This window comes from Mastigoproctus giganteus, chromosome 2 (genome assembly GCF_048544385.1).
Source record: "Mastigoproctus giganteus isolate SK-2022 chromosome 2, ASM4854438v1, whole genome shotgun sequence".
In the NCBI taxonomy this organism is placed as follows: Eukaryota; Metazoa; Arthropoda; class Arachnida; order Uropygi; family Thelyphonidae; genus Mastigoproctus; species Mastigoproctus giganteus.
In genome coordinates this window covers 174,112,668-174,138,820 of record NC_143576.1, presented here as the reverse complement: position 1 = coordinate 174,138,820, position 26,153 = coordinate 174,112,668, and the positions used below count along the sequence as shown (strand labels likewise).

Sequence of the window (26,153 nt, the reverse complement as noted above, 5' to 3'; positions counted from 1 at the left end):
TTTTCCTGTTACGGCATATTTTATTCCTAATTACCTTAGATTTTATTTTGTATAATCGGAAAACTAGAATACGATGGTTCGGTAACGGTTCTGTAAATTACTTTACGTTGCAGCATATGGTAAAATATTATCTTCCCATAGAGAAGTTTTAATTTCTTGTTTTGTTGCGTTGGGTAACAGATAATTGACTGGGACTTTGTGGTATAAGAATCTCTTGCATGCAAAATAGACAAATGTATTGCCAAATCACCCCAGTGACATTTACAGTAGTTGTAATTTAGAAACTGATATGTAATGGTGTGGCCAACCCGTTCATGTAATTTCACTGTGGTTAGCAATCTTGACACATGCAGCGATGCATCTCTGACTTTTCTATTTAGAGATATTATTAGCCATATGGTTTAAAGAAGCCTGAGGCTTTTGCTGCACCAGTCAAAAAAAAAAAAAAAATTCTGAGTTACTCTGAGAGAGAAAGATCAAGAGTCAGAAGTAGATGGGAATCATCAAGAAAGAGAAGAATGATGATATCCACCTCAGGAGCCTGGGTGTGCCAAGCCCATACCCACCAGACGTGAGCCCCTGGGTTAATATATATATTAACCCAGGGGCTCAATTATATTCAATTATATATATAATTGAATCCTGGACACTACATATTGTGAAAAAGCTGTATATTTAGTGGTTATTAAATTTTTATGGCTTTTGAACGTAGTGGATTTATTATTCCTTCTTATTTATATTAGACAGTATTTAAATTCTATTTGATGGGACGAAATTATGACTTTACCAACAGCAAATTCAAAATGGGAGTGAGTGGATGGGTGAAATTAGAAGATTTTTTTTTTTTTTTTTGGCTGATGCTATATAAGCCTGCTTTCTTGCATCATGTGCCTTTGCTAATGCTAAAAGTTCTGAGCCTACGTGATCATTAACAACCATACCAAACCAGATGTTGGAAATTTGACTCTCTGAAACTCTCTTTGACTCTTCAAATACCATATCTGGCAATATGGTATTTTCTCTACTGTTATTATGTTATGTTTTGTTTAGACCTGTAAATTTTATTTTACCAAAATCAGACTGCATTAATGATGAAGAACGAAGTGATCTAGAAGATAATTTGGAAACTCAGTTGGCATATGAGAATCATCTCAATTTGCATTTGATCACAATTTAACAGCTAGCCTGACAGATACTTTGAAATGAATATACAGAATATAATACAGAAAAAAAGGGCACAAACCATAATTTTCATTTCAGTTGTGGTGATTTTTTATTTATTTTATACATGTGCAAAAGAAAGCTTATGCCGACGTAATTGGTTATTCTTAATTTAACTGTTCTGTATAGATGGCCTGCAATTTATTACTAAATCAGATAGGAAAAATTATATTAATTATTATAAATATTCCTACAAATGTCAATTGTAGCATTAGCATTAGTAGAGGCATTTGATGCAAGAAAGCAAGCTTATGCAGCATCAGCCAAAAAAAAAAAACATAATAATAAAAAAATAAAAAATAATAAATAAAAAAATAACCACTTCCACTTCACTCCTCTGTTCGTTCAAAATACTTGTCCAGCTGAGCCTTAAAATTATTTAGGCTATCAACTTCCACGACAAGGGATGGAAGTCTATTCCGGCAATCAACCACCCGCTGGCTAAAGGCAAATTTCCTCACGTCTATCCTACATCTGTCTTTCCTCAATTTGAATTTATGCCCTCTCAGTTGATTATTCTGAGCAAGAGGAAGAATCCCATCAGCATTGAGCATGCTCAAACCATTCAAGGCTTTATACACCTCTATTAGATCACCTCGTCGGTGCCTAGTCTCCAGACACTGTAATTTGCAAAACTTAAGCCTTTCTTCATAAGAGCGCCCCCTTTGTTCCATTCACTAATCTTGTAGCCCTTCTCTGTACTCGTTCCAGCAGCTCTACATCCTTCTTGAAATGATGCCTACAGACCTGTATACAGTACTCTAGGTGCGGTCTGACCATTGCCTTATACATGCCGACCGGGCTAGCCGAGTGGGTAAAGTACCTGCCCGGCAACCCAAAGGTCGCGGGTTCGATTCCCGCCTCGGGCTTGGATCAAAGTACTGCAAAAACCTTGGGAGGTGCAATATGGCCACAGAAGCCGATGCGCCAACAACTACCAAATCAAATCAAGCCTTATACAAGGGAATAATCACCTCCTTATCCCTGCTAGAAAAATTCCTATATATCATCAACAATACACCATGAGCTACTCTTGCAGACCATCTGCACTGCTCAGAAAACTTCATATCTGCCTGCACAACCACAGGTCCCTTTCATTCTCTACCACTGTCAGTGTAGTACCACAGAGTTGATACGTTGCTCTGGGGTTGCTGTTTCCCATATGTAGTACTTTACATTTGTCAATGTTAAACTTCATTTGCCACCTCTCAGCCCATCTGCTCAACCTTTCCAGATCCTGTTGCAGTAGTGTTGACAACCCTGTCAACCTTCGTATCGTCTGCAAACTTGGACATTAAGCTTGATATACCATCATCAATATCATTTATAAATACAGAAAACAGTAATGGACCCAATACTGAACCCTGAGGGACTCCACTAATAACATTAGTCCACGGTGAGCAGTGTCCATTGATAACGCTCTCTGTCTTCTCCCCTCAACCATCCCTTTATCCATAGCAGCAATTTGCCTCCAATGCCACACTGCTCCAATTTGTGCAGCAGTCTTCCATGTGCAACAGTATCAAAAGCCTTTCTAAGATCCAAGTATATAATATCAAAGTTATTCTCTGCATCCAGTTCTTTTGTGACTGCATCATAGTATCCAATCAAATTGGTCAGGCAAGACTTCCCCTTAACAAAACCATGCTGTGTCTAAGCTATAACTGAAGTCTTGTCCAGATGATCCTGCAGTGCTTCTTTAACCAGTGCCTCAATTAATTTTCCAGGAACAGAAGTTAAACTAACAGGTCTATAATTACTTGTGTCGCCCTTTGATCCTCCTTTGTGAATTCGGGTCACATTTGCACATCTCCAGTCCATGGGTACTTCCCCTGAGTCCAAGGAAGCTCTCATAATTATGGCTAAGGGTTTGCTTATTTATTTAAATATTCCTACATTTGGTTATAGTCATTTCTTTTATTTCCTTATTAGTATTATTTAAATATACCTACATTTGGTAATAGTCATTTCTTTTATTTCCTTATTATTATCTACAATTGTTATTCTATATTTCTTCATTATTGTAATCATGTTTTTGTCAATTAAATACATTCCTTAGCATTAGTAGAGGCATATGATGCAAGAAAGCAAGCTTATGCAGCATCAGCCAAAAAAAAAAAACAAAAAAAAAACAAAACGCTTCCACTTCACCCCTCTGTTCATTTGAAATACCTGTGCCTTAAAGTTATTTAGGCTATCAACTTCCACAACAAGGGATGGAAGTCTGTTCCACCAACCAACTACCCGCTGGCTAAAAACAAATTTCCGCACATCTATCCTACATCTGTGTTTAATCAATCTTAATTTATGCCCTCTCAGGTGATTATTCTGAGCAAGAGGAAGAATCCCATCAGCATTGAGCATGCTCAAACCATTCAAGGCTTTATACACCTCTATCAGATCACCTCGTCGGTGCCTAGTCTCCAGACACTGTAATTTGCAAAACTTAAGCCTTTCTTCGTAAGAGCACCCCTTTGTTCCATTCACTAATCTTGTTGCCCTTCTCCGTACTCGTTCCAGCAGCTCAACATCCTTCTTGAAATGAGGCCTCCACACCTGTATACAGTATAAAGGTGTGCCTGATCATTGCCTTGTACAAGGAAATAATCCCCTCTTTATCCCTGCTAGAAAAATTACTGTATATCATTGACAAAACACTGTGAGCTACTCTTGCACCTGTCTGCACTGCTCAGAGAACTTCATATCCGCCTGCCCAATTACCCCCCAGGTCCTTTTCATTCTCTACCACTGTCAGTGTGGTACCACAGAGTTGATATGTTGCTGTGGGGTTGCTGTTTCCCATATGTAGTACTTTACATTTGTCAATGTTAAACTTCATTTGCCACCTCTCAGCCCATTTGCTCAACCTTTACAGATCCTGTTGCAGCAGCATAGCGTCAGTAGTGTCCTTAACAACCCTGCCAACCTTTATATCGTCTGTGAACTTGGACATTAAGCTTGATATACCATTATCAATATCATTTATAAATACAGAAAATAATAATGGACCCAATGCTGAACCCCGAGGGACTCCACTAATAACATTAGTCCACGATAAGCAGTGTCCATTGATTACCACTTTCTGTCTTCTCCCCCGCAACCACCCCTTTATCCATAGCAACAATTTGCCTCCAATGCCACACTGCTCCAATTTGTGCAGGAGTCTTCCATGTGCAACAGTATCAAAAGCCTTTCTAAGGTCCAAATATATAATATCAAAGTTATTCCCTGCATCCAGTTCTTTTGTGACTGCATCATAGTATCCAATCAAATTGGTCAGGCAAGACTTTCCCTTAACAAAACCATGCTGTGTCCGAGCTATAACTGAAGTCTTGTGTAGACGATCCTGCATTGCTTCTTTAACCGTGCCACCATTAATTTTCCTGGAACAGAAGTTAAACTCACTGGTCTATAATTACTTGTCAGTCTTTGATCCCCCTTTGTGAATTGGGGTCACATTTGCACATCTCCAGTCTACAGTACCTCCCCTGAGTCCAAGGAAGCTCTCACGGAAGCTCCCGTGAGTCCAAGGAAGCTCTCATAAGCTAATGGTTTGCTTACTTCCTTTGCTGCCTCCTTTAATATAACTGGCTAGATCCCATCCACCCCAGGTGCCTTTCTTGTGTTTATCTTCAACAATTTCTCCTCCACTTTACTCTCAGTTATTACAAGATTATCTAGCTTACTGCCAGAGTTGAATACATCTCTGGCATTCCCCTCGCTGAATAACTCCTCATGTGTGAATGTTGATGCAAAATATTCATTTAGTTTGTTAGCTACCTGAGCAGGATCATCAACAGTTGGACCAATCTGGTTCATCCCCTTCCTCCTATAGTTTAAATAAGTAAAGAACTCTTTGCTGTTTTTCTTTGCATCCTTTGCCAAAGATTTCTCGTAATCTGCCTTCGCCTGCCTAACCTCCTTTGTAACTTGGTTACAGATCAACTTTTATCTATCATAGGCTTCTGTGTCACATGTTAATATATATGTATCCCATGCATTTTTCTTCTCTGCCATATGTCTCATTAGTTCATCTGACATCCATGAACCCTTAACAATATTTCTTAGTTTGTATGTAAAGCCTAGTAGCTTCCAAGATAAGTTCTTTCAGTACTTCTCATTTTGAGTTTGCTGTTGGTAATATCATCAGTTGGCCCCACTGTATAGAATTTAAATACTGTCTCAGACCATCGTAGTCGCCTTGATGAAAGCAAAAAGCCTTTCCTTTACCCCTTATGGTAGTTACCTCTTTGAGTAAATCCCATTTCAGCACACTGTTATCACTGCCACCTAGTGGTTCCTTTATCTGCAGATTCTTAATGCATGAAGGATCACTACTGATAATCAGATCAAGAGTATTACTCCCTCTAGTTGCCTCCCGAACATGCTGATGTAGAAAACAATCGTCCAATAAATCCACAAAAGCCTTGCTAGTGTTTGAGTGACCAACCCACAAATTCCAGTCAATATCTGGGAAATTAAAATCCCCCATTAGAAGACACTCTGATTTACTGGCCCACTCTATTTCCCTGTACAGTTTCTTATTATACTCATCAGAGTCATTAGGCCTATAGCACAATCCTACTCTCAATTTTGATCTCCTAATGCTTATGTCACACCAAACTGACTCGACACTGCACTGCACTGTCCAGCGATGTTGACTGGCTTCACTTCCCTGGATTTTATGTGTTTCTTAACTAATAGCATGACCCCTCCTCCCTTGCTGTCTATCCTTTCTGTACACATTGTACTCCCCAAATTCCAGTTCTGCATTTCTTATATCTGTGTGACACCACATCTCTGATATCCCAAGAATATCTGCCTTTGATGTTTTGTGTCCCAACAATATCTGCCTTTGATGTTTTGTGTCCCAACAATATCTGTCTTTGATGTTTTGATGTCCTTTAACCTCTTATAGTTATACCAGCATCCCTTACTAGAGGGTTGGGCAGTTATGCTCCCGGTATATCCTAAGTAGCATTATAAAAACATATTTCTTTGCTTTTCACTTTTTACTTTCCTACCCAAAAATTTGTACCTCAAGATCTATTAGAGTAATTCGTGGGAAATTGAGGTACTATTACTATACTTATTCTTACCTCCTTTCTCCTTATGTCGGCATAAGCTTTTTTTTTTTGCACATTTATGAAATAAATAGTCCTTCTCGTGTTCAACTCATCGGACAAAATCCGCCGACTCCTGCTGTGCGATAGCCCTACACTGCCACCAATGTTGTGGATGGTCCGCCTGCGGTCTTCATGGATTGCTGCCCAAACGTTTGTGATATTTTTCGGGGTGGTGTTCAATGGTGGACACCCAGAGTGACGACAGTCACTCTGGGTGTCCACATTCGAGACATTCGAGAGTTTTTAAAACAGTTAAAAAACCAGTTAGTAGGTCTGCATCTGGCCTAAAGAATCATCCCCAACTTCTTTCAGCTTATGGGTTTCTGCTGCTGTATCGTTAAGAAGGAAACAAAACTTGATGCAAGCACATTGCTCTCTCACACATTAGCCATTGCCAACTACGTAAAACACACCGCCAAAGAATTGCGCATAAATATTCAATGACTCTATTCAGCTCAATGAAATGTGGCACACTGATTCATAAAGGATGCATGCAGTTTTACCTAGTGTCACAAGTCCATACTAGACATAGTTTCCATGCAACATTCAAATTTCTAGAACATTTGGTAGTACCTCGTATGTGAAGCATCCTTCAAATACAAAATATATACTTTATTAATGTTTCTTATCTTTTAATACCTAATTCTGATCCTAAAAGTTAGTATAGATCCATTTTATAGAATATCATTTGAATTGTATGCATTGTATATCTATACATATATCATTCTATTATTTATTACTGTTAGCATTGGAACTTGAACATTTAGTTGAGAGTAAATGTTAAATGTTAAATGTTGGGATTAGATCAGATTTGTAACTTTTTGTATTAGAAAATTCAGGATGTTTGAAATGTAATAAAAAAAGTAAGCAGCAGCCATTATCAGTCCCCTGCAGGATGGAAGCCTCATTTACAATTCATGTTAAAGGAAGTGGATAATAATCTGCCCTGTTGGTCTAGTGCAGGTTGGCAGATTGACCATATTTATCAGGAAGGGGCTTGAACCCCGGTCTACACAAAAGAGTGTGTGCTATTACAGTCCTGCTGCTGACCACCCAGCTACAGAGGCCACATATGTTTGAAATGTAATAGCTTTCTCATAAATAATAATAATAGTATATAATTTGATATGATAATATTCAGTAGTTAAAATGTATAAATAATAACAAAGTTAATTATATTTCAGACATTGAGTTGTGGAAAGAATATGTAAATCTGTTTAACAAGTATATTGGAAGAAAATTTCCAACTACTGTAAATGGAAGCCATTAAGGGTAAGGACCATGTTTTATAATTAATTATATGAAAATAAAATTTAATTTTTAATATTTCATGTATTCAAGTACATGTACTGAAATGCTCAATTTTGGGTTGGCTCAGTTATATTGAAATACAAGGTGTTATTTTGTTTAATCGCATTTTTTAATTAGCATTATCAAGGGCACATATGGCAAGAAAGCAAGCAAAAAAAAAACACACACACACACCCTTCTCATTTCACTCATCCACTCAGTCCATTTGGAGTGAGTGGATGAGTGAAAAATGTTTGTCTAGTTCTGCCTTGAATCTATTTAAGCTATCAACTTCTACAATGTCAGATGTAAGTTTGTTCTAGCAATCAACCACCCACTGGCTAAAGGCAAACTTCCGCACATCTATCCTACAACTGTCTTTCCTCAATTTGAATTTATGCCCTCTCAAATGATTATTCTGAACAAGAGGAAGAATCCCATCAGCATTGAGCATGCTCAAACAATTCAAGGCCTTATACATCTCAATCAGATCACCTTGCAGGTGCCTAGTCTCCAGGCACTGTAATTTGCAATAAGCTTTTCTTCGTAAGAGCAACCCTTTCTTCCATTCACTAATCTTGTTACCTTTCTCTGTACTCATTCCAACACCTCTACATCCTTCTTAAAATGGGGGCCTCCAGACTTGTATACAGTACTTAAGTTGTGGCCTGACCATTGCTTTATAGAAGGGGATAATCACCTCCATATCTCTGCTAGAAAAATTCCTGTATATAATTGACAAGACACAATGAGCTACTCTTGCAGACCGTCTGCACTGCTCAGAAACAGAAAACTTCATATCTGCCTGCACAATTACCCCCTGGTCCTTTTCACTCTCTACCACTGCCAGTGTAGTACCACACAGTTCATACTTTACTCTGGGGTTACTGCTTCCCATATACAGTACTTTACATTTGTCAATGTTAAACTTCAGTTGCCACTTATCAGCCCATCTGTTCAACTTTTCTAGGTCCTGTTGCAGCAGCATACTGCCATTAGTGTCATTAACAACCCTACCGACCTTTGTATCATCTGCAAACTTGGACATTAAGTCTGATATACCATCGTCAATATCATTAATGAATACAGAAAACAACAATTGACCTAACACTGAACCCTGGGGGACTCCACTAATAACATTAGTCCAAGAAGAGTTAGTCCATTGATTACCACTCTGTCTTCTCCCACTCAACCATCCCTTTATCCATAGCAGCAATTTTCCTCCAGTGCCACATTGCTCCAATTTTTGCAGCAGTCTTCCATGTGCAACAGTATCAAAAGCCTTTCTAAGATCCAAATATATGATATGAAAATTATTCTTTGCATCCAGTTCCTTTGTGACTACATCATAGTATCCAATCAAATTGGTCAGACAAGACTTCCCCTTAACAAACCCATGCTGCGTCCAAGCTGTAACTGTAGGCTTGTCTAGGTGATCCTGCAGTGCTTCTTTAACCAGTGCCTCCGTTAATTTTCCTGGAACAGATGTTACTTGTGTTGCCCTTCGATCCTCTTTTGTGGATTGGGGTCACATTTGCACACCTCCAGTTCATGGGTACCTCCCCTGAGTCCAAGAAAACTCTCATAATTATGGCTAAGGGTTTGCTTACTTCCTTTGCTGCCTCTTTTAATATAATTGGATAGGTTCCATCCACCCAAGTGCCTTTCTTATGTTTATCTTCAACAATTTCTCCTCCACTTTACTCCCAGTTATTTCAAGATTGTGTAGCTTACTGCTAGAGTTGAATACACCTCTGGCATTCCCCTTGCTGAATAACTCCTCATGTGTGAATGTAGATGCAAAATATTCATTTAGTTTGTTAGCTACCTGAGCAGGATCAACAGTTGAACCATCAATATCAAGTGGACCAATGTGATTCATCCCCTTCTAGAGTTTACATAAGTAAAAAACTCTTTGTTGTTCTACTCTGCATCCTTTGCCAAAGATTTCTTGTAATCTGCCTTTGACTGCCTAACCTCCTTTGACTTGGTTACAGATCAGCTTATATCTGGTCTTATATCATAGGCTTCCCTGTGACCTGTTAATTTATATGTATCCCATGCATTTTTCTTCTCTGCCACATGTCTAATTAGTTCATCTGACATCCATTTAGGCCTAAACCTTGAACAATATTTTTTAGTTGGTATGAAAAGCCTAGTAGCTTCCAATATTAATTCTTTGAATGCTTCCCATTTTGAATATGCTGTTGGTTACATCATCAGTTGGTCCCACAGTATAGAATTTAAATACTGTCTCCATAGTCCACCATAGACCACCATAGTCACCTTTATGAGAGCAAAAACCCTTCCCTTTACCCGTGATGGTAGTTACCTCTTTGAGTAAATCCCACTTCACACTGTGATCACTGCCACCAAGTAGTTCCTTTATCTGCAGATTCCTAATGCATGAGGAATCACTACTGATAATCAGATCAAGAGTATTACTTCCTCTAGTTGCCTTCTGAACATGCTGCTTTAGAAAACAATAGTCCAATAAGTCCACAAAAACCTTGCTATTGTGCAAGTGACCAACCCATAAATTCCAGTCAATCTCTGGGAAATTAAAATCCCCCATTATAAGACACTCTGATTTACTGACCCACTCTATTTCTCTGCACAATTGCTCATTATACTCACCAGATTCATTAGGCCTATAACACACACCTACTCCAATTTTTCCTTTCCCAGTGCTTATGTCACACCAAACAGTCTCAACATTTCATTGTCCACCAACATCAATTGGATGCACTTCCTTAGATTTTGTTTGTTTCTTAATGAACAGCATAACTCCTCCTCTCTTCCTGTTCTGTCTATCCTTTCTGTACTCATTGTACTCCCCAAATTCCAATTCTGTACTGCTTATGTCTGTGTGCCATCACTTCTGTGATATCTCAACAATATCTGCCTTTGATGTCTTGACTAGCACTTCAAGCTCATCAAATTTGTTAACTATACTCCTATCAATGGTGTACATGCAAGTATACATCCACTTGTTTCTTCTCTTAGTTGCCCTAACACAGTCCATGTATTTACTTCTTCCACTATGAATCCGAGCAGTCCTGGAAATCCCCATTGGTTTGCCTTCCAGGCTGCTGCTCAATTGCATTTCAATAGAAGCAGTGCAAGAATCACTTTCACCTCTACCAGTGGCTACTGTTAATCTATTATTCTGTGTACCCCCCCCCCCCAAGCTAGCTGTTTTCCAACTCACCTAACTCTGCCTCGTCAATATTAAGCTTCAGAATTTGCCAGAATTATGTATTAGCATAATTCTACCAAAACACAAACTGTATCGCCTAATAATAATAATGACTCTTAGATCCTCTGGATATAGATCATATAAGTGTGTAAACTATAACAGTATAGAATTAAAGATCAAACGATTTTTGTTGACTTGGAGATTATTTAGCTGCATGTCAAATCTTGTATGCATGAATTCAATGGACTTCTTTTCCATAAAAATCCAAAGGCCTATTCATTGTGTATGCAGAGTTATGACAATATTCCCTTTGGACCATTGGTATAATATGCAGATGTGAATTTGCATTTTCTGTTGATTAGAATTGCCATTTGCATATTTTGATTTTAGATGCAAAATGAAAAAGAGCTCTGAATACAGATAACATTGTTTATTTTGGTAACATATATTCACCACCTGTGTTACCCATTAACCTGAGGGTGGTGATGCTGTGCTGACCAGTGTTAGTGGTGGTGCAGGAAAAAGTACCCCACATGTTATTTTATATCAAGGAAGCACAAAGTGATGAAAGAATGGTAATTGTTCTAAGCTAAAGGGTGGATATATATACAGTCAGTTCTTGTATAGCATGATAGTTGTGTTCCTAGAAACCCTCGTGCAATGCAAAATCGTGCAATATAAATAACAGACCCTATGAGAAAAATAGGGTTAGGTGCTGACTACCCAAGATTGAACACACATTTGTAACCAAATCATTACCAAACACAATAAATAATCATAATAAAATACTTACGTATTTTATTACGTAATAAAATATTGCTAATGCTTTTGCTTCTATCGTAAGCAAACTTATTCTTTGTTTGATTTTCTATCCAAACAGATGACAGCCGTTCCATCTCTTCCAATTCTTTGTGTCTTGATCTAATGGATTTTATTAAACTTTGAGTTGTTCCTGCTATGAAAGTTGTTTTTATTTTCTCTGCATTCTTTATAATTCTTGGTGCCTCATTTAGGCCTGTAGAACGTGCAATATCACATGTTCTTTCATTTCGCTCAAAATGTTTCACAATTTCATATTTTTTCTCTAAGAGAGGCGGACTGGTCATAAGCCTTACCGGAGAAACCCCAGTGAGGCCAGAAGTGTGATTTTGGCCATAAACGCTAGTATGAGGCTGCTGCAAATTTTTCCGGGTAAGAATTTTTGACCCAGTCTGCCTCTATCTGTCGATATTACTTTTCTTTCTCTCTCTGAATCTGTAGTGTAGATTATCCTACTGACATTTGTCATACATCAGATGTACTCAGTGGTGAGCTGTGAATATTTTACCAATGGGCTCGCAGTTTTTCCGACTTTCTACCGAGAAAATTTGATCAGTCATGGAAGTGGCGTCATCCGCGGCTTCCACTAGAGGCACTTCCCACGCTTGCACTACTAGTAGTGTGATTAGAGCACGTGATGCATTTTTCGTGACCGGTATGATATCTTGAGTCAGGGGTGAATTTAGGGGGGGACAGATGCGGCTTATTACCCCCTTAACCATGCATATAAGTGAATGTGTAAAATGTTCCTAGGTCTATCTAAAAAAAACCCAAAAAACTTAAAAACCTGGAATAATGTCATGCACCGCCTTACGATGATAACTGGATACGACGGTGTCTGGAGTTCTAACTTTTTAGAATTATTGAATAGTATGACGTCATAATCATGCTTCCTGAAGTTACTACTGCAGTAAGTATGATTTCAACAATACAAATATTTGTCAACAATTTCTTTTTTTTGTCTCACATTTTCGTTACATTCCATTGTTAGGTGCCCCTAACAGTTGCGTATGTCGCTTCAACTACAAGATCAGTGCTATTTTACAGAGCTATTTAGATAAATTGCACTCGCAAGTATACATCTTTTACTTTAATTATCATAAATCCATTGTATCTTGTCTTTCAGAAATTATGAAAATCTGTGAATGATCAATAAAATATTTACAATAAAAAAGCTCTTTTATAAGTGAATGTGTAAAATGTTCCTAGGTCTATCTAAAAAAAACCCAAAAAACTTAAAAACCTGGAATAATGTCATGCACCGCCTTACGATGATAACTGGATACGACGGTGTCTGGAGTTCTAACTTTTTAGAATTATTGAATAGTATGACGTCATAATCATGCTTCCTGAAGTTACTACTGCAGTAAGTATGATTTCAACAATACAAATATTTGTCAACAATTTCTTTTTTTTGTCTCACATTTTCGTTACATTCCATTGTTAGGTGCCCCTAACAGTTGCGTATGTCGCTTCAACTACAAGATCAGTGCTATTTTACAGAGCTATTTAGATAAATTGCACTCGCAAGTATACATCTTTTACTTTAATTATCATAAATCCATTGTATCTTGTCTTTCAGAAATTATGAAAATCTGTGAATGATCAATAAAATATTTACAATAAAAAAGCTCTTTTATTTCGTAATCGATATATACAAATCAAAATGCCTAAAAGAAACGTGAAGGACGTTTCACATAAACCATCTACAGTGCATGCTCAGCATATGCGCAACTTTTTTTTTAACAACTAGGGAAATATAATGGATATATTTTTTTCATGATAAAATTTTAATATTACAAATAAAAAATAACATGAAATATTTCCCAGATCACAAATAACAAAAAATATCACAAAGCATTCCACAATATAAAAACAAATATTACATTAAAAAAAAAAAAACTTTCTAGAAAAGGTACACAAAAAATCACAGATTACATGAAAAATAATTATTTCATAAATATTCAAGAAAAATTTATTCTAAAAATTGCCAGTTTACTTCTTTATTAATATTTGTTTTCTATTAATATTAATATTTATTAATATTAATATTTATTAATATATATTTTGCTTTGCTCAATGGCTGAGCGATGATTACAGAGGAATGATTTGACGTAATGATCCGGATCAAATTGAAGCAATGGTTTTCCATTTCAATATGTTTAATTGTCAACATTATTCATTCATTCACTCAATAGTATTTATTACGCTGAAAGCTCGCTCAGATTCAGCACTGCTAATGGCAATGGTTTCAAAGATATTTCTGGCTTTCTTAATTGAAAAGGTAATTTCACTCGATTTTAAAGATAAACCGTCTTTGACAAAATCTCTAAAATCATTAATTTTTATTTCATATTTTATCACAAAACTTAAATTTCTTATTTGGTTTTCACTGGCTTGCCACCGAGACGAAAGTTCTTTCGAATTCACAATTTCGGGTAGCATATGTTTAAAATTTCTTTCAATGGTATCATTATTTTCTTTATTTAATTTAAAATCACCCTGTTCCATTAATAAGTTATCCTTTAAGGATAAAACAATGCATTTAATAACTTGTCACAATGTAATTTTTTTACTTTCAGTTTTGATTCCTTCAAATTCTTTCCACTTCGATCGATGATCGGCCCCGGGTGGCAAGCGAATTCGAGGTCAAGCGTTCAAAGTGCGAATATATAGCGATCTTTCCCAGTGATAAAAGTTCATTTTAAGTTATATCGTTTTTTACTGGAAGTTCATTTATATTTCAGTTCTATACTTGAAAAATCACAAGTAAGAACAAGGAAGGAAACTCGCCGTTCTTTTTCATTACATATATTACTCTATTTTACTAACCAACTAACTTATCAAACCGCTTGGCCTCCTTGCGGCACTGCTCCTGCCTCCCTGTGGCGGGGGAGGGAAAGTCAACCTCCCAGGGCAAAAAGGAGCCTAACATGGACTACGACAATTACCCAGAGCTTGAGCAGCCTAGGCCCTCATCCAGTACCGTCAGCAATGCTGAACATGAAATTTCTCACGATGTAACAAAGTCTAAACGACTGCGTACAGACAGACCAACAGGAATGCCCATCATTCCTTATCTTACATAGTCTGTCAGACAAATCTATGAGCACTCTCTCACCATTTCTTATACAGAAATGTTTGGAAAATGTGGCGGGCTCTCCCAAAATGGTGAGAAGACTCAGATCTGGAGACCTCTTGGTAGAAACAGTGAGTCGTGCACATTCTGAGAGACTGTTGAAACTAACGATATTTGGCGGACTACCTATTCAAGTTACCCCTCATGCAACACTAAATACTTCCAAAGGCGTAATTGCAGAGTGGGATCTGATAAATGTAACAGAAGATGAACTGACCCAAGAACTCAAACATCAGAAAGTGATACAAGCCAAACGCATCATGATCAGGAAAGATGGAGAAATTGTTCCCACCCACAACATCATCCTGACATTCGGAACACCTATCTTGCCATCCAGTGTCAAAGCCGGCTATCTCAACTGCCGAGTACGACCCTTTATCCCGAATCCTATAAGATGCTACAAGTGCCAAAAATTTGGTCACGCACAAATGGCTTGTTGAGGAGATCCAGTCTACCCAAACTGTGGGTCGAAAGAACATTCGCAAATAGACTGTGATGCCAAAACACCGCACTGTCTGAATTCCAAAGGTGTGCATCCAGTCTACTCCAAGTCATGTGACCTCTGGAAAACTGAAAAAAAAATCCCAAAGTACAGGGTAGAACGAAAAGTCACATACCAAGAGGCAAGAAAGCAAATTATGCTTAACACACCTAAGAACACATGTGCAGCAGCAATGCAAAAATACCAAACAACGGCAACACAAACTGAAGTATCAGTTCCCCCAACCATATCGATTGCAGATTGGGCCCGATCTATACTGTCACCATCAATGAAACAGACTCCAAAAGAGCAAAAGGTAGTAGATAGAGCCAACAACACCCCTGTTACAGTCCCACCAGCAACCCCACATAGACCATCAGATATTTCAAAGTCAAAAACCGACTCAGTTACAGATAGGAAGACAAGCAATATCACTTCAGTAAATATGGACACTGATAACAATACTGACCCAAATGAACTTATCCTAGATCTTCATGCAGAAGATGTCATGGATATCGGATGCCCAACCTTTCCAAGAAAAGAGAAAATGAAACTCGATCGCCACAAACAGCCTGGGAATAAAAAAAGACTCAGAATCTACCTCAAGTAACAGAACCAAATAATGCACCAAATCAATCATACAGTGGAACTGTAGAGGAATTCGCAGTAACATTGATGATATACATGAGTTAATTAATCGTTACCATCCCGTAGGCATCTGCCTACAAGAGACAAATTTAACACGGCATGTATCACTCTCAATTAAGAATTATGCACTCTTTAGAAAAGACAGAACTATTACAAATAATGCTCACGGAGGGGTAGCCATACTCATAGACTCACAAGTACCTTGCAGATTAATTCCTTTACAAACCTCCATCGAAGCTGTTGCAACACGTATTGTGATTGGTATTACTTTGACAATTGTCTCTATCTACTTATCGCCCAATCACTCCTATACCATCCATGAACTGGAAGATCTTATTCAGCAGTTGCCCACCCCTATCTGTTTATTGGGTGACTTCAATGGACACCATCCATTGTGGGGTTCTCCCAATGCAGATGGACGAGGACAACTAATCGAACAGCTTGCTGACAGACAAAATCTGACTATACTAAATACTGGCTTGCCAACTTACATCCATCTCTCTATGGGTAGAACTTCTGCAATAGACCTTTCGATATGCTCTCCTATCCTCTTCCCTAGTATTGAGCGGACGGCCCTCGACAACCCGCTAAATAGTGATCACTTTCCGCTAATATGTAAGATCCAAACAGGACATTCCATAATTTCCCAAAACTATGTAAAATGGAAATTTCACAGAGCAGATTGGGCAAAATTCCCTTCCCGAGTGTCCTTTGATGAACAGATCATCAAAACCTGTCCTATTGATAGAGCTACTGATCACGTCACGAGACAAATACTGGCTGCTGCATGCACTGCGATTCCACAATCACAGTCAACAACCCATAGAACCATAAACTATTGGTGGAACGAAGAGTGCAATTGTGCAAAAAAAGAAAAAAACTGAGCATGGAATCTGTTTTGAAAACATCCCACCACCGCCAAGCTTATAAACTACAAGAGACTCAGAGCCAAGGCCCATCACATTAGGAAGAAAGCTAAAAGAGAATCTTGGATTCGATTTGCGAGCTTGATTAATAAAAATACTGATTCAAGAATAATATGGCGGAAAAAAAAACAACTAAGTGGCAAAGTTCCCCGATTATCCTCCCCAATTCTCAACTGGAACGACCAGGATCTTTCTTCTCCTACAGATATAGCGAATGCCCTAGGGACTGTTTTTTCACAGTTATCTGCCTCAACAGCATGTGATCTATCATTCCAGAAGATCAAAGTATTAGCTGAAAAGTCCAAACTGAACTTCAGACCTACGAGTAAATGTACTTTACCTTATAATCAGCCGCTTACAATGCTTGAACTTGAAGAAGCCATATCTAGCTCAAAACTGCTCTCAGAGCTCAAGCATTATCAGAAACTTGGAATATAGATCCCGATAAAGTTCTTCAAGATTTAAGTAGTACGGATCCCCCATGGACGTCTATTAAACCAGTTTGTGACAGTTATTTTCTAAACTGGGGAAAACACTCTCTTGCAAATGTTAATATACAAAAACTCCATATAGCCCATACACAAAATTATCTGAATTTTTCAAAAATATATACTGACGGATCAAAATCTGAGAGCGGAGCTGGTGCATCAGCCGTTTTCCCTCATAAAACCTTCTCCGTATCACTTCCCAATGAATGCAGCAGCTATACAACTGAATTATTCGCCATCAAACTTGCAGTAGAAAATATTCTCCATTTGACCATCCATAAAAGCATGATATATACGGACTCCCAGAGTGCGATTATAGCTTTACAGAACAATTCTTCTAAAACACATCCTTTAATAAAGCTCATAAAATCCAAACTGATGCATCTTCAAGAACTCCAACGAGTGGCCATTTTCTGCTGGATCCAGGCCATGCTGGGATACCAGGAAATGAACGTGCAGACTATGCCGCTAAACATCCATCTGACAGAGAATTATCACAGTATTACGTCCCATATCTTGACTACAAAAGTAACATTCAAAGAATGTGTAAAGAACAATGGAGAATTCAATGGCAAGCCCAAACGCACAATAAACTCCGCCAAATAAAACTTGAACCACAAACGTGGACTTCCAGTTTCCGTATAAACAGGAGGGAGGAAGTAATCTTAACCAGAGCGCGAATTGGCCACAGTCATCTTACCCACCTTTATCTCCTCACAGGTAACGATCCTCCACAATGCACACAGTGCAACTGCCCACTCACAATGAAGCATATTCTTATTGAGTGTACTTTATACACCACTGCCCGCCAAGTCTCTTTTAGCTTTCTGCCAAACCTTAAAGAACCTTTGACACTCTGCCACATCATAGGTAACGACGCTAATCTTCTGGAGTTCTTTCACTTCACAAAAAAGATCGAATTATATGATCGTTTTTGAGTAATGCCTCACAATCACCATGCATATGTAACATTCATAATGGTGATAGGTGCAATATGGCCTAAGTAGCCCTTGCACCAAAAAACAACAACAACAACAACGATCGATGATACAGTTTTTTTTTTTTTAATTATTGCCTGTATGCCATTATATTTTAGAACATTTTCTACACAGTGAAAAGCTCGACAAAGTTTCAAAATCTGCCAGCATTTCATCTTCGTAAAGTTTATATAATATCTTAGTTGCCTCAAATCCCCTACTCTACGTTGCTACTGTCACTAGTTCTTTGAATACAGTGCAAAATGTCGGAATCATACGGATATTCAGCTACTGTGACCATGTAAACACAGACAAGAGAAATTTACTGGAAGGCGTGGATCACTCACTTCTCCAAAAAATATATGCCCGTTTGTCGGAGTAAAGGGGAACCACAACATAGGTTGACCAGAGGCTATAATCCATGTCGAGAATCTTCTTAATCCTCTGACTGGCTATGGAAAGCATATTGACTAGCGCGATGTCTCAGTATGTGACTGCATAGGTTTTACAGACACCACTAAAATTGTGAAACAGTAATCCCTTTCACCCTTAATTCACACTTTCTAATTACCTAAATTGCTTAAAGGCCAGAGGTGAGAACAGTGCATACACAGTTGTCTCTCCTAATCTGTTCGTTACATGGAAATTTTCTTTGTTCAATGGAAACTATTTTATGTAATTACCAAGGGGAATCAAAAAAATTTGCTAAAAAGAAGTTCGTTAAACAGAAGTCCGACTGTAATTAAATCAAAAATGAAGCAATTTTAAAATACATAACTGATCGACTGTGCCATTAAAATGTTGGGAATGGGGTCCTGCTCGCCCCACCGCAATTTCGGTTCTGGATACTCAATAATTGCATTCAGGATTTCATTTGTAAAATAAATCTCAACAATGGGCTCGCAAATTTAAAAAAAAATAAATAAATAAGATCGTCTCAACAATGGGCTCGCAAATTGAAAAAAAAAAAAATAACAATGGGCTCTCGCAAGCCCACCACTGAGTGTACTTAATGTTCGTTATTTCGAACAGATTGTAAATGAGCATTATAGGGAAAAAAAAAAAAAAATCTGTAGTGTCTTCACCAGGACGCTTCCTTTTCACACCTTTTAAGTATTTTACTCATTTTTAGGGAATAAAGCACAATTACAAAATAAGGAGGCACGCTTGATACACATAAACAAAGTTGTGTGCGTGTAGCAACTGAATAAACACTATAAAGGCAGAGACACATTATTAACACCTCACTAGCTCACATTTTACTAAAGCACAGCTGACTGGGCTAGCCGGGTGGGTAAAGTGCCTGCCTGGCAACCCAAAGGTCGCAGGTTCGAATCCCGCCTCAGGCTTGGATCAGAGTAGAAAATCCAAAAACTTTGGTAGGTGCATTATGGCCGCAGAAGCCAATGCACCAACAACTAACAAAGAAAAAAAAAAAAGCACATTTCTAGGGGTACTACCATAAAACAATAAAAACAATTTCCAGTTGCGTTTCTGCTAGTGGAATCTGTTATAAACTGGTAGTAAACTTGATCTAATTGCATTTGCGATAATACAGATAGCTGGAATTGTGCAAGTTTTTACATTATAATGGTGAAATGTGTTTACCCTTCACTGATATAAAAAACAAATACATTTTCAGAATCTTCTCTTCATTGCTATCGTGTTGCGTTTCAGTTGGGATGATTCCGCATTCGACTGCCATTTCTTGTAAACACAAAGGTGAATCATGCATAAGTGAATTCGGTTTGTGTTATATAGATATTGTTTCCCTATTTATAAATCGTGTATGATCGAATTCGTGTAGTGTAAACACGTATTATGCAAGGACTGACTGTATACAGTAAACTCTCATTATAACATTCCTACTTACATAGTGCTGGCACGCTTTTAACACCCTTTTATTCTGGTTCCATGAATTTTTTAATGGCTATAGTGCTCCTGTTTAGATGCTTTCCTTCTTATATTGTTGCTTTTTTTTTAAGGTTCCATGAAGATATAAACCTGGATATAATCCTTCTTCCTCTTGATTTTTGGCTTTGAGAAGAGGATGATAGAGACTAAATTTTAGGAATCATTAACTTTGCAGTGGTGGCTCCGTAGCCAGGTGGGCAGGAGCAGCAGTGTGTAGCACACGCTTCTTGATCAGACGGGTTCGAGTCCGTGACCACCAGATACAGAGGATGCAGAAAGGTCAGGAAATGACCACCGCATATCCCCGGAGCAATATGGCCTTAGTTGCTAATGCTCCTAAAAACCAAATAATAACAAATAACAACAACTTTGCAGTTTGTTTACTTCATAGAAATTTTTTCTGGTGCAGGCAATGTTTATTTCATGTTTAACTTGGAACTTTGAAGAGAAATAGGCTGCTCTTTACAACTCAGTATCTAGCTATTCATCATTGCATTTAGATGCTCCTCTCAGCTTTCATTCACTTTGCTGGTACAGTAATTAGTGTCTTTGTGTGTGTGTTCAGTTGGCATCAGAGGCGCAGCTAGGTTTTTGGCACTGTTGGCAGATTTGTGGCTACGCACCTTTTTTCAATAATTGGTAAAATAATAATAAGTATAGTTGGATAAAAAAAAACCATACTAATATTTTTAGGCCACCCGAATATTTAATTCATCTGCTGTGCTGTGTGTCTTATGTCTGTTAATGCGTGTGTTCTATGGTCGATTTGTCTGTTTTGCTGGACGAAAACCTTTCTATCTACGCCCAAGACCGACTAACTCAGCCATGGAGTGAAAAAAGCACATTAAAGTTCCTTGCTTCATCGATGGGATTCAAACCCGGGCCTTTTCGACTTAGTGTGGAGAGGATGGGGACGATACCACTGTGCTACTCATGCAGACAGTACAGTAGGACCTCTGTTTAACGAACTTATCCACAATATGTCAAATTATTTTGAGCACAGAACAATATACATTTTAATATTATTTTCAGTATATGGCACCATTTCGAAATTTCACTTCTTAGTGTTGCTTGCGCAACGTCATCAATTAGTCCACATTTTTGAAGACCCTTTTCTACCAATTTCCATTTTATGAAATTGGTTATGCGTTGTAACGAATTCTCATGAAATAGAACATTTGGATTTACATGTTTCCAGTCCTTAAATCTATCTGAACTGCAAAAGTGGAACATCCTTTTTGTCAGTACCTTCATTTTTTATTTCAACAATTTATTGAAACATTGGCCATTAGTGACAGGATATGCATTTAACACTATGTTCAGGAGCAGTGTAGGACAAAACACACCCAGGAAAACACCCTATGGGACAATAAACAATAATGCGAAATTTTGAAATCATACTCTTTCTATACATTAATATAATTTTCTTCCTAATGATATTTATTCAGCCAATGGGAGAAGAGAGATGTAGGTTACGTGGTAATAGGTAAGAAATACAAAAATACGTAACAGAAGCTTGTTTTATTGTGGTAAAACAAACTTCTAAGTGTTGTCACTCGCTATGTTTATCTAACATGACCACGGGGTACCATTCTTGAGTTCCAGATGTGTAATGTATTTATTTAAATAAACTAAATGGAACAAGGCATAATATTTTAACAGTTTAAGATTCTATATCTATATAATATTGGTGTAGATACACCATAGACAACTCTTAAAGAAAAACTATGATTGTAGTGTGAAAGGCACCCACCGATGAAAAGCCAACTAGCTTTGAAACGGTACCATCTGGGTGATGGTGCCCACCGCGCCCACCGAAAATAAGTGACAGTAGTCTTCTCTATTAGTGAAGCATTACTTATTTGAAGTAATGCAATACATGGTAACTCATGAAGGATGAGCACAATGCGAGATTCAGATGAAACTAATGCCTTTCACACTACGATCATAGTTTTTCTTTATGAGTTGTCTATGGGTATCTACACCGATATTATATAGATATATTAGCGCATTTATGTATTCATAGCTAAGGAAGAGACACACACAGAGTCAAAAGCTTCTGTAAGTATTTTATTTTATTTTATCAAAAGAAGTGAGCGCAGCCCTCTAGTTTTTATTCTTATTGTTTTGTAGTTTATGAACACTTCTCTGACATGTAAAATATTACATTCCTTATGTAATAAGCCTGCAATAAGAAAGGCAGTATAAGTATTACACTGCAGCATACTTTAACATTTACATTATAAAATTATAGCTCACCGCTTTACAGAAGAATGAACTTATTTACACAATCCTAAAAATGAGCAATAAAAGGAACATCATACCGTATCTATGAAAAATCAAACAAATAAAGCGCAATATTGAAAATCTCATTAAGTGTTAAGGTTCCTTTAAAGTTAATTTTTCTTCCACCTGATGCTGTGATCTATGCCATTCAGAAATTCTTCCAAGGTCTTCCTCTCATTCACGTAGTGTTTTATTTCAACACTACGTGATACACATAAACACAAAGGTTCTTCAAATGCTGTTGATGCTCCTTTGTGGCACATTTGACTCGTTTCTTGGAGGCTCACCATGACAACCCTTAATCAGGGCTGTTGATACAGCCTGATACTTTCTAATACTTTCAATGGCATTCTAGATGGTTGGGTGGTCATGCCCCACAAGCCTATGGAAAGAGAAATTCCAACAATCACATAGGTTGTTGGTGCGATCCTCCTTATCAATGGTTGCCTTTGAATCAGAGTAAAATGCAAAAACTTTGAGATGTGCATTATGGCCACAGAAGCCGATGCGCCAACAACTAACAAAAAAAAAAAAAAAAAATGGTTGCCTGATGGACATTTCATAACTGTGGTGGAAACGGGAGGAATTGTTCTCATGCATACTGTAAATATTCCATCGGGAAGAGTTGGTGGTGCTCAAAGAGTCAAGCCGACCAATGGCACAATGGACTTCAAGTGGTTGTTGACATAATGCACCTGCAACAATATATGCAGGTGTTCCTTACTTCGGCTGCTTTAACCTTGTTAGGATCTGGGTTGTGGGGCTGTATTCAGTCACAGAAAGTAGTTGCTTCACCTCCAAATCTGAATGAGCAAAACCTTTGCAAGAAAGTGCATTCCTCTGCAACATTCCCAACGTATTCGTCTATTGTTTGAGCTCTTCTTGGTGTTTAAATAGCTTTCTGTGCATAGTTTTGAACCTCCTTTATTATTCTTGATAATCTCCATGGTGATTGATGAAAGACTGATTTTTCAGGTCACTCAGAGTATAACCAATTTTTAAAAACACTACAAAGTTCATAACAGTATATTCCTACAGACGTTACAACTATGGTAGCTGAAATGGAACTGATACCACAGGTTAAATCTAGCAGCCTTTTATACACACCTGACTTTCCCTTCCCAGCAATGATGTGAGGTTAATTCTGATTTAATCCCTGGCAGGCTGCTAAGATACAAGGTGAGGTCACATGATCACTAAATGGTGACCTGAATGTGTCAGGTCACTTTTGGAGGATTATTCAGGTAGACAAACAATGATCAAGTAGAGTGAACCAACACAGACAAAGATTATAATATTTTTCAGGATTGCATCATTATTAAAATTACCAAAATTTTAGTTTCTTTTTCTATTTCTAAAGATCCCCTCTATAAAATTTTTTTAATGGTGTTAAAGTCTGAAAACAGAAAAACATAGGGGCTTTTGTCATGTTTTACTTTAACTAAGGGGGTTTTGTTCTATTTGCACTTTAATTGAAGGCATTCCTGGGAAGGTTTTATTTAAATTATAAATCACAATATTCACGATTATCTGTTTATATAGCAAGCACAAAAACACTATACACACATTATTTATAACTTCTAACTTATTCAGTATCGTAGAACGTACACAATGCTTGAATTGCAACTGCTGTGCATTCATGCATGCACTGATGAAGCAGCTATCTGATTGGTCCCTTCAAAATTACGTTCTAGTGGCAAATAGATCTATGCTGATATGCAGTGTATACTCAGATTTAACGATGCAATATAGGCTTGAATTGCCCTCTGAAAACACGCTATTTGGCAAAAATTTATTTTACCCCACCCTCTGCTTGCATTCTGATGGGACATCATTCAGGGGTGCCATTTCGTCAGCTAGCCTAAGGCTAGCTGACAAAATGGACTTCGAAACAGCTTGGCATGGAGCTGATGTGGCCCTTCTGATACCGGCACCCTTGGCACCTGCCCCAATGCCAAGGCATTCCTACACTACTGCTTGACATTAATAAATTTCTTAAATGACATTATGCTAATATTGCATTTATTATGTTTATTCAGTAATACTCAAGATATGTTTAGTTTAAATTAATAAAATCTTTTTTTTTTTTTTTTCTTTTTTTTTTTTGTAAATCCCAAACACGAAAGGTATTAGAACCTATAGTACTTAGTACTGTGCTTGGGTTGGAGGTTGAGAAGACAAAAGAAGATATTAATTGACATTGGACTTGAACTTCTGTACACTGTAATTTTCAGGAAATACGTATGAAGGAAGGTTGTTCCAGAAAATGGAAGTTGAATTAATAAACGAGGAAGATGAAAAGTTGGTTCTGTGAGTTTGAAGTTGGACAGTAAATGGATGTTGGCTGGTGGTGGCATGTGATCGGACTGTTTTGAAAGAGAGAGTGGGAATTATAGAAGCCAATTCAGAACAGTGCCCATGGAAGTATCTGTAGAAGAGGCATGCAGCAGAAACAGTATGTCTATGAGACAGCGAGTGGAGAGACTCTGTTAGAGATGAATCATTAATTAACCTAACTGCCCTCTTCTGAATGGAATCAAGAAGTCTGAGAGAGATTTTCGGGGCACCACCCCAGATGTGGGAACAATATTCCATGGTAGGGCGGATTTGCGATTTATACAGAGTGAGCATCTGTTTGGAAAAAAGTAACGCCGAGAGCGAAAGGGAAAACCAAGTTTTTTAGATGCAGAGGAAGCAGTATTTGTAATGTGCTTGTTCCAAGAGAGATTAGAAGTCAGGGTAAACCCCAAAAGAGATATATCATTTTGCCTAGAAATCAGAGTGTTACTAAAGATAAGCATAGGAGCAGAAGAATCCTTTTTGCGAGATATAAGACAAGATTGAGTTTTAGAAGGGTTGAAATCAACTAAGTTGGCTTTGACCCACTAGAGAATTACCTGAAGATCGGAATTTAAGGATTTGGTAGCAGATTTTCTTGTAATGCGAAACAACACGAGGTTGGGAATAGCCACGAGATAAAGGCTCCATTGGAGAAGAGACAATCACCAAGTTGTGATCTGAAGTGCCTAAAGAACCTCTCACTTCGACCGTGTACTTAGAAGGGTTGTTTGTGAGAAAATGATCAAGCATATTGGCTGTATGATTAGGATTGTCCGGTATTCTTGTAGGTAAATGAACAATCTGTGCAAGGTCATTAGTAATTGCAAAAGCCTCAGCATCTTGACCAGCTGGGTCGGTGTGACTAGAAAACGGAAGCCAGCTGGAGTTGTGAACGTTAAAATCACCATGGAAAATTACCTCACTGTTAGGAAAGTTGGACTGGAGAAAGTCAAGTTGCAAAGAGAGGAAGTCAAAGAGCTCTAAGTGATTAGTGGAGTTTGGAGAACAGTAGAGACAGATGAATTTTACAAAACGAGGTAGAGAGATTTTTAAGCCACAGAAGATGAAAGAGAGGAGATTCCAAATTGCCAAATCCCTGACAGGGAATATCAGAACGGACATATGCACAAGTACCACGTTTGAGGCAAAAGGAATCATACAGCGAATAATTTGGGCATCTGAGATGAGCAGTAGTTGAATCAACAGATAACTGAGATTCTGTCAGAAAAAGTACATGGGGTTTGGCAGAGTGCAAGTGGAAATGGACATCGTTGAGATTAGAATTGCGACCACGTATAT

At 37.9% G+C, this 26,153-nt stretch overlaps 1 protein-coding gene across 1 annotated transcript in view; it reads left to right on the top strand.

Moving 5' to 3' along the window:
* The first annotated feature begins 7,524 nt into the window (after positions 1-7,524).
* The window catches only part of PolZ2 (DNA polymerase zeta subunit 2), an 85,922-nt gene continuing 67,293 nt past the window's right edge, over positions 7,525-26,153 (top strand). The window contains exon 1 of the mRNA XM_090368785.1: positions 7,525-7,619. Coding sequence (XP_090224911.1) covers positions 7,604-7,619 — 16 coding nt within the window. The 5' untranslated portion in view covers positions 7,525-7,603. The remainder of the gene's footprint in view (positions 7,620-26,153) is intronic.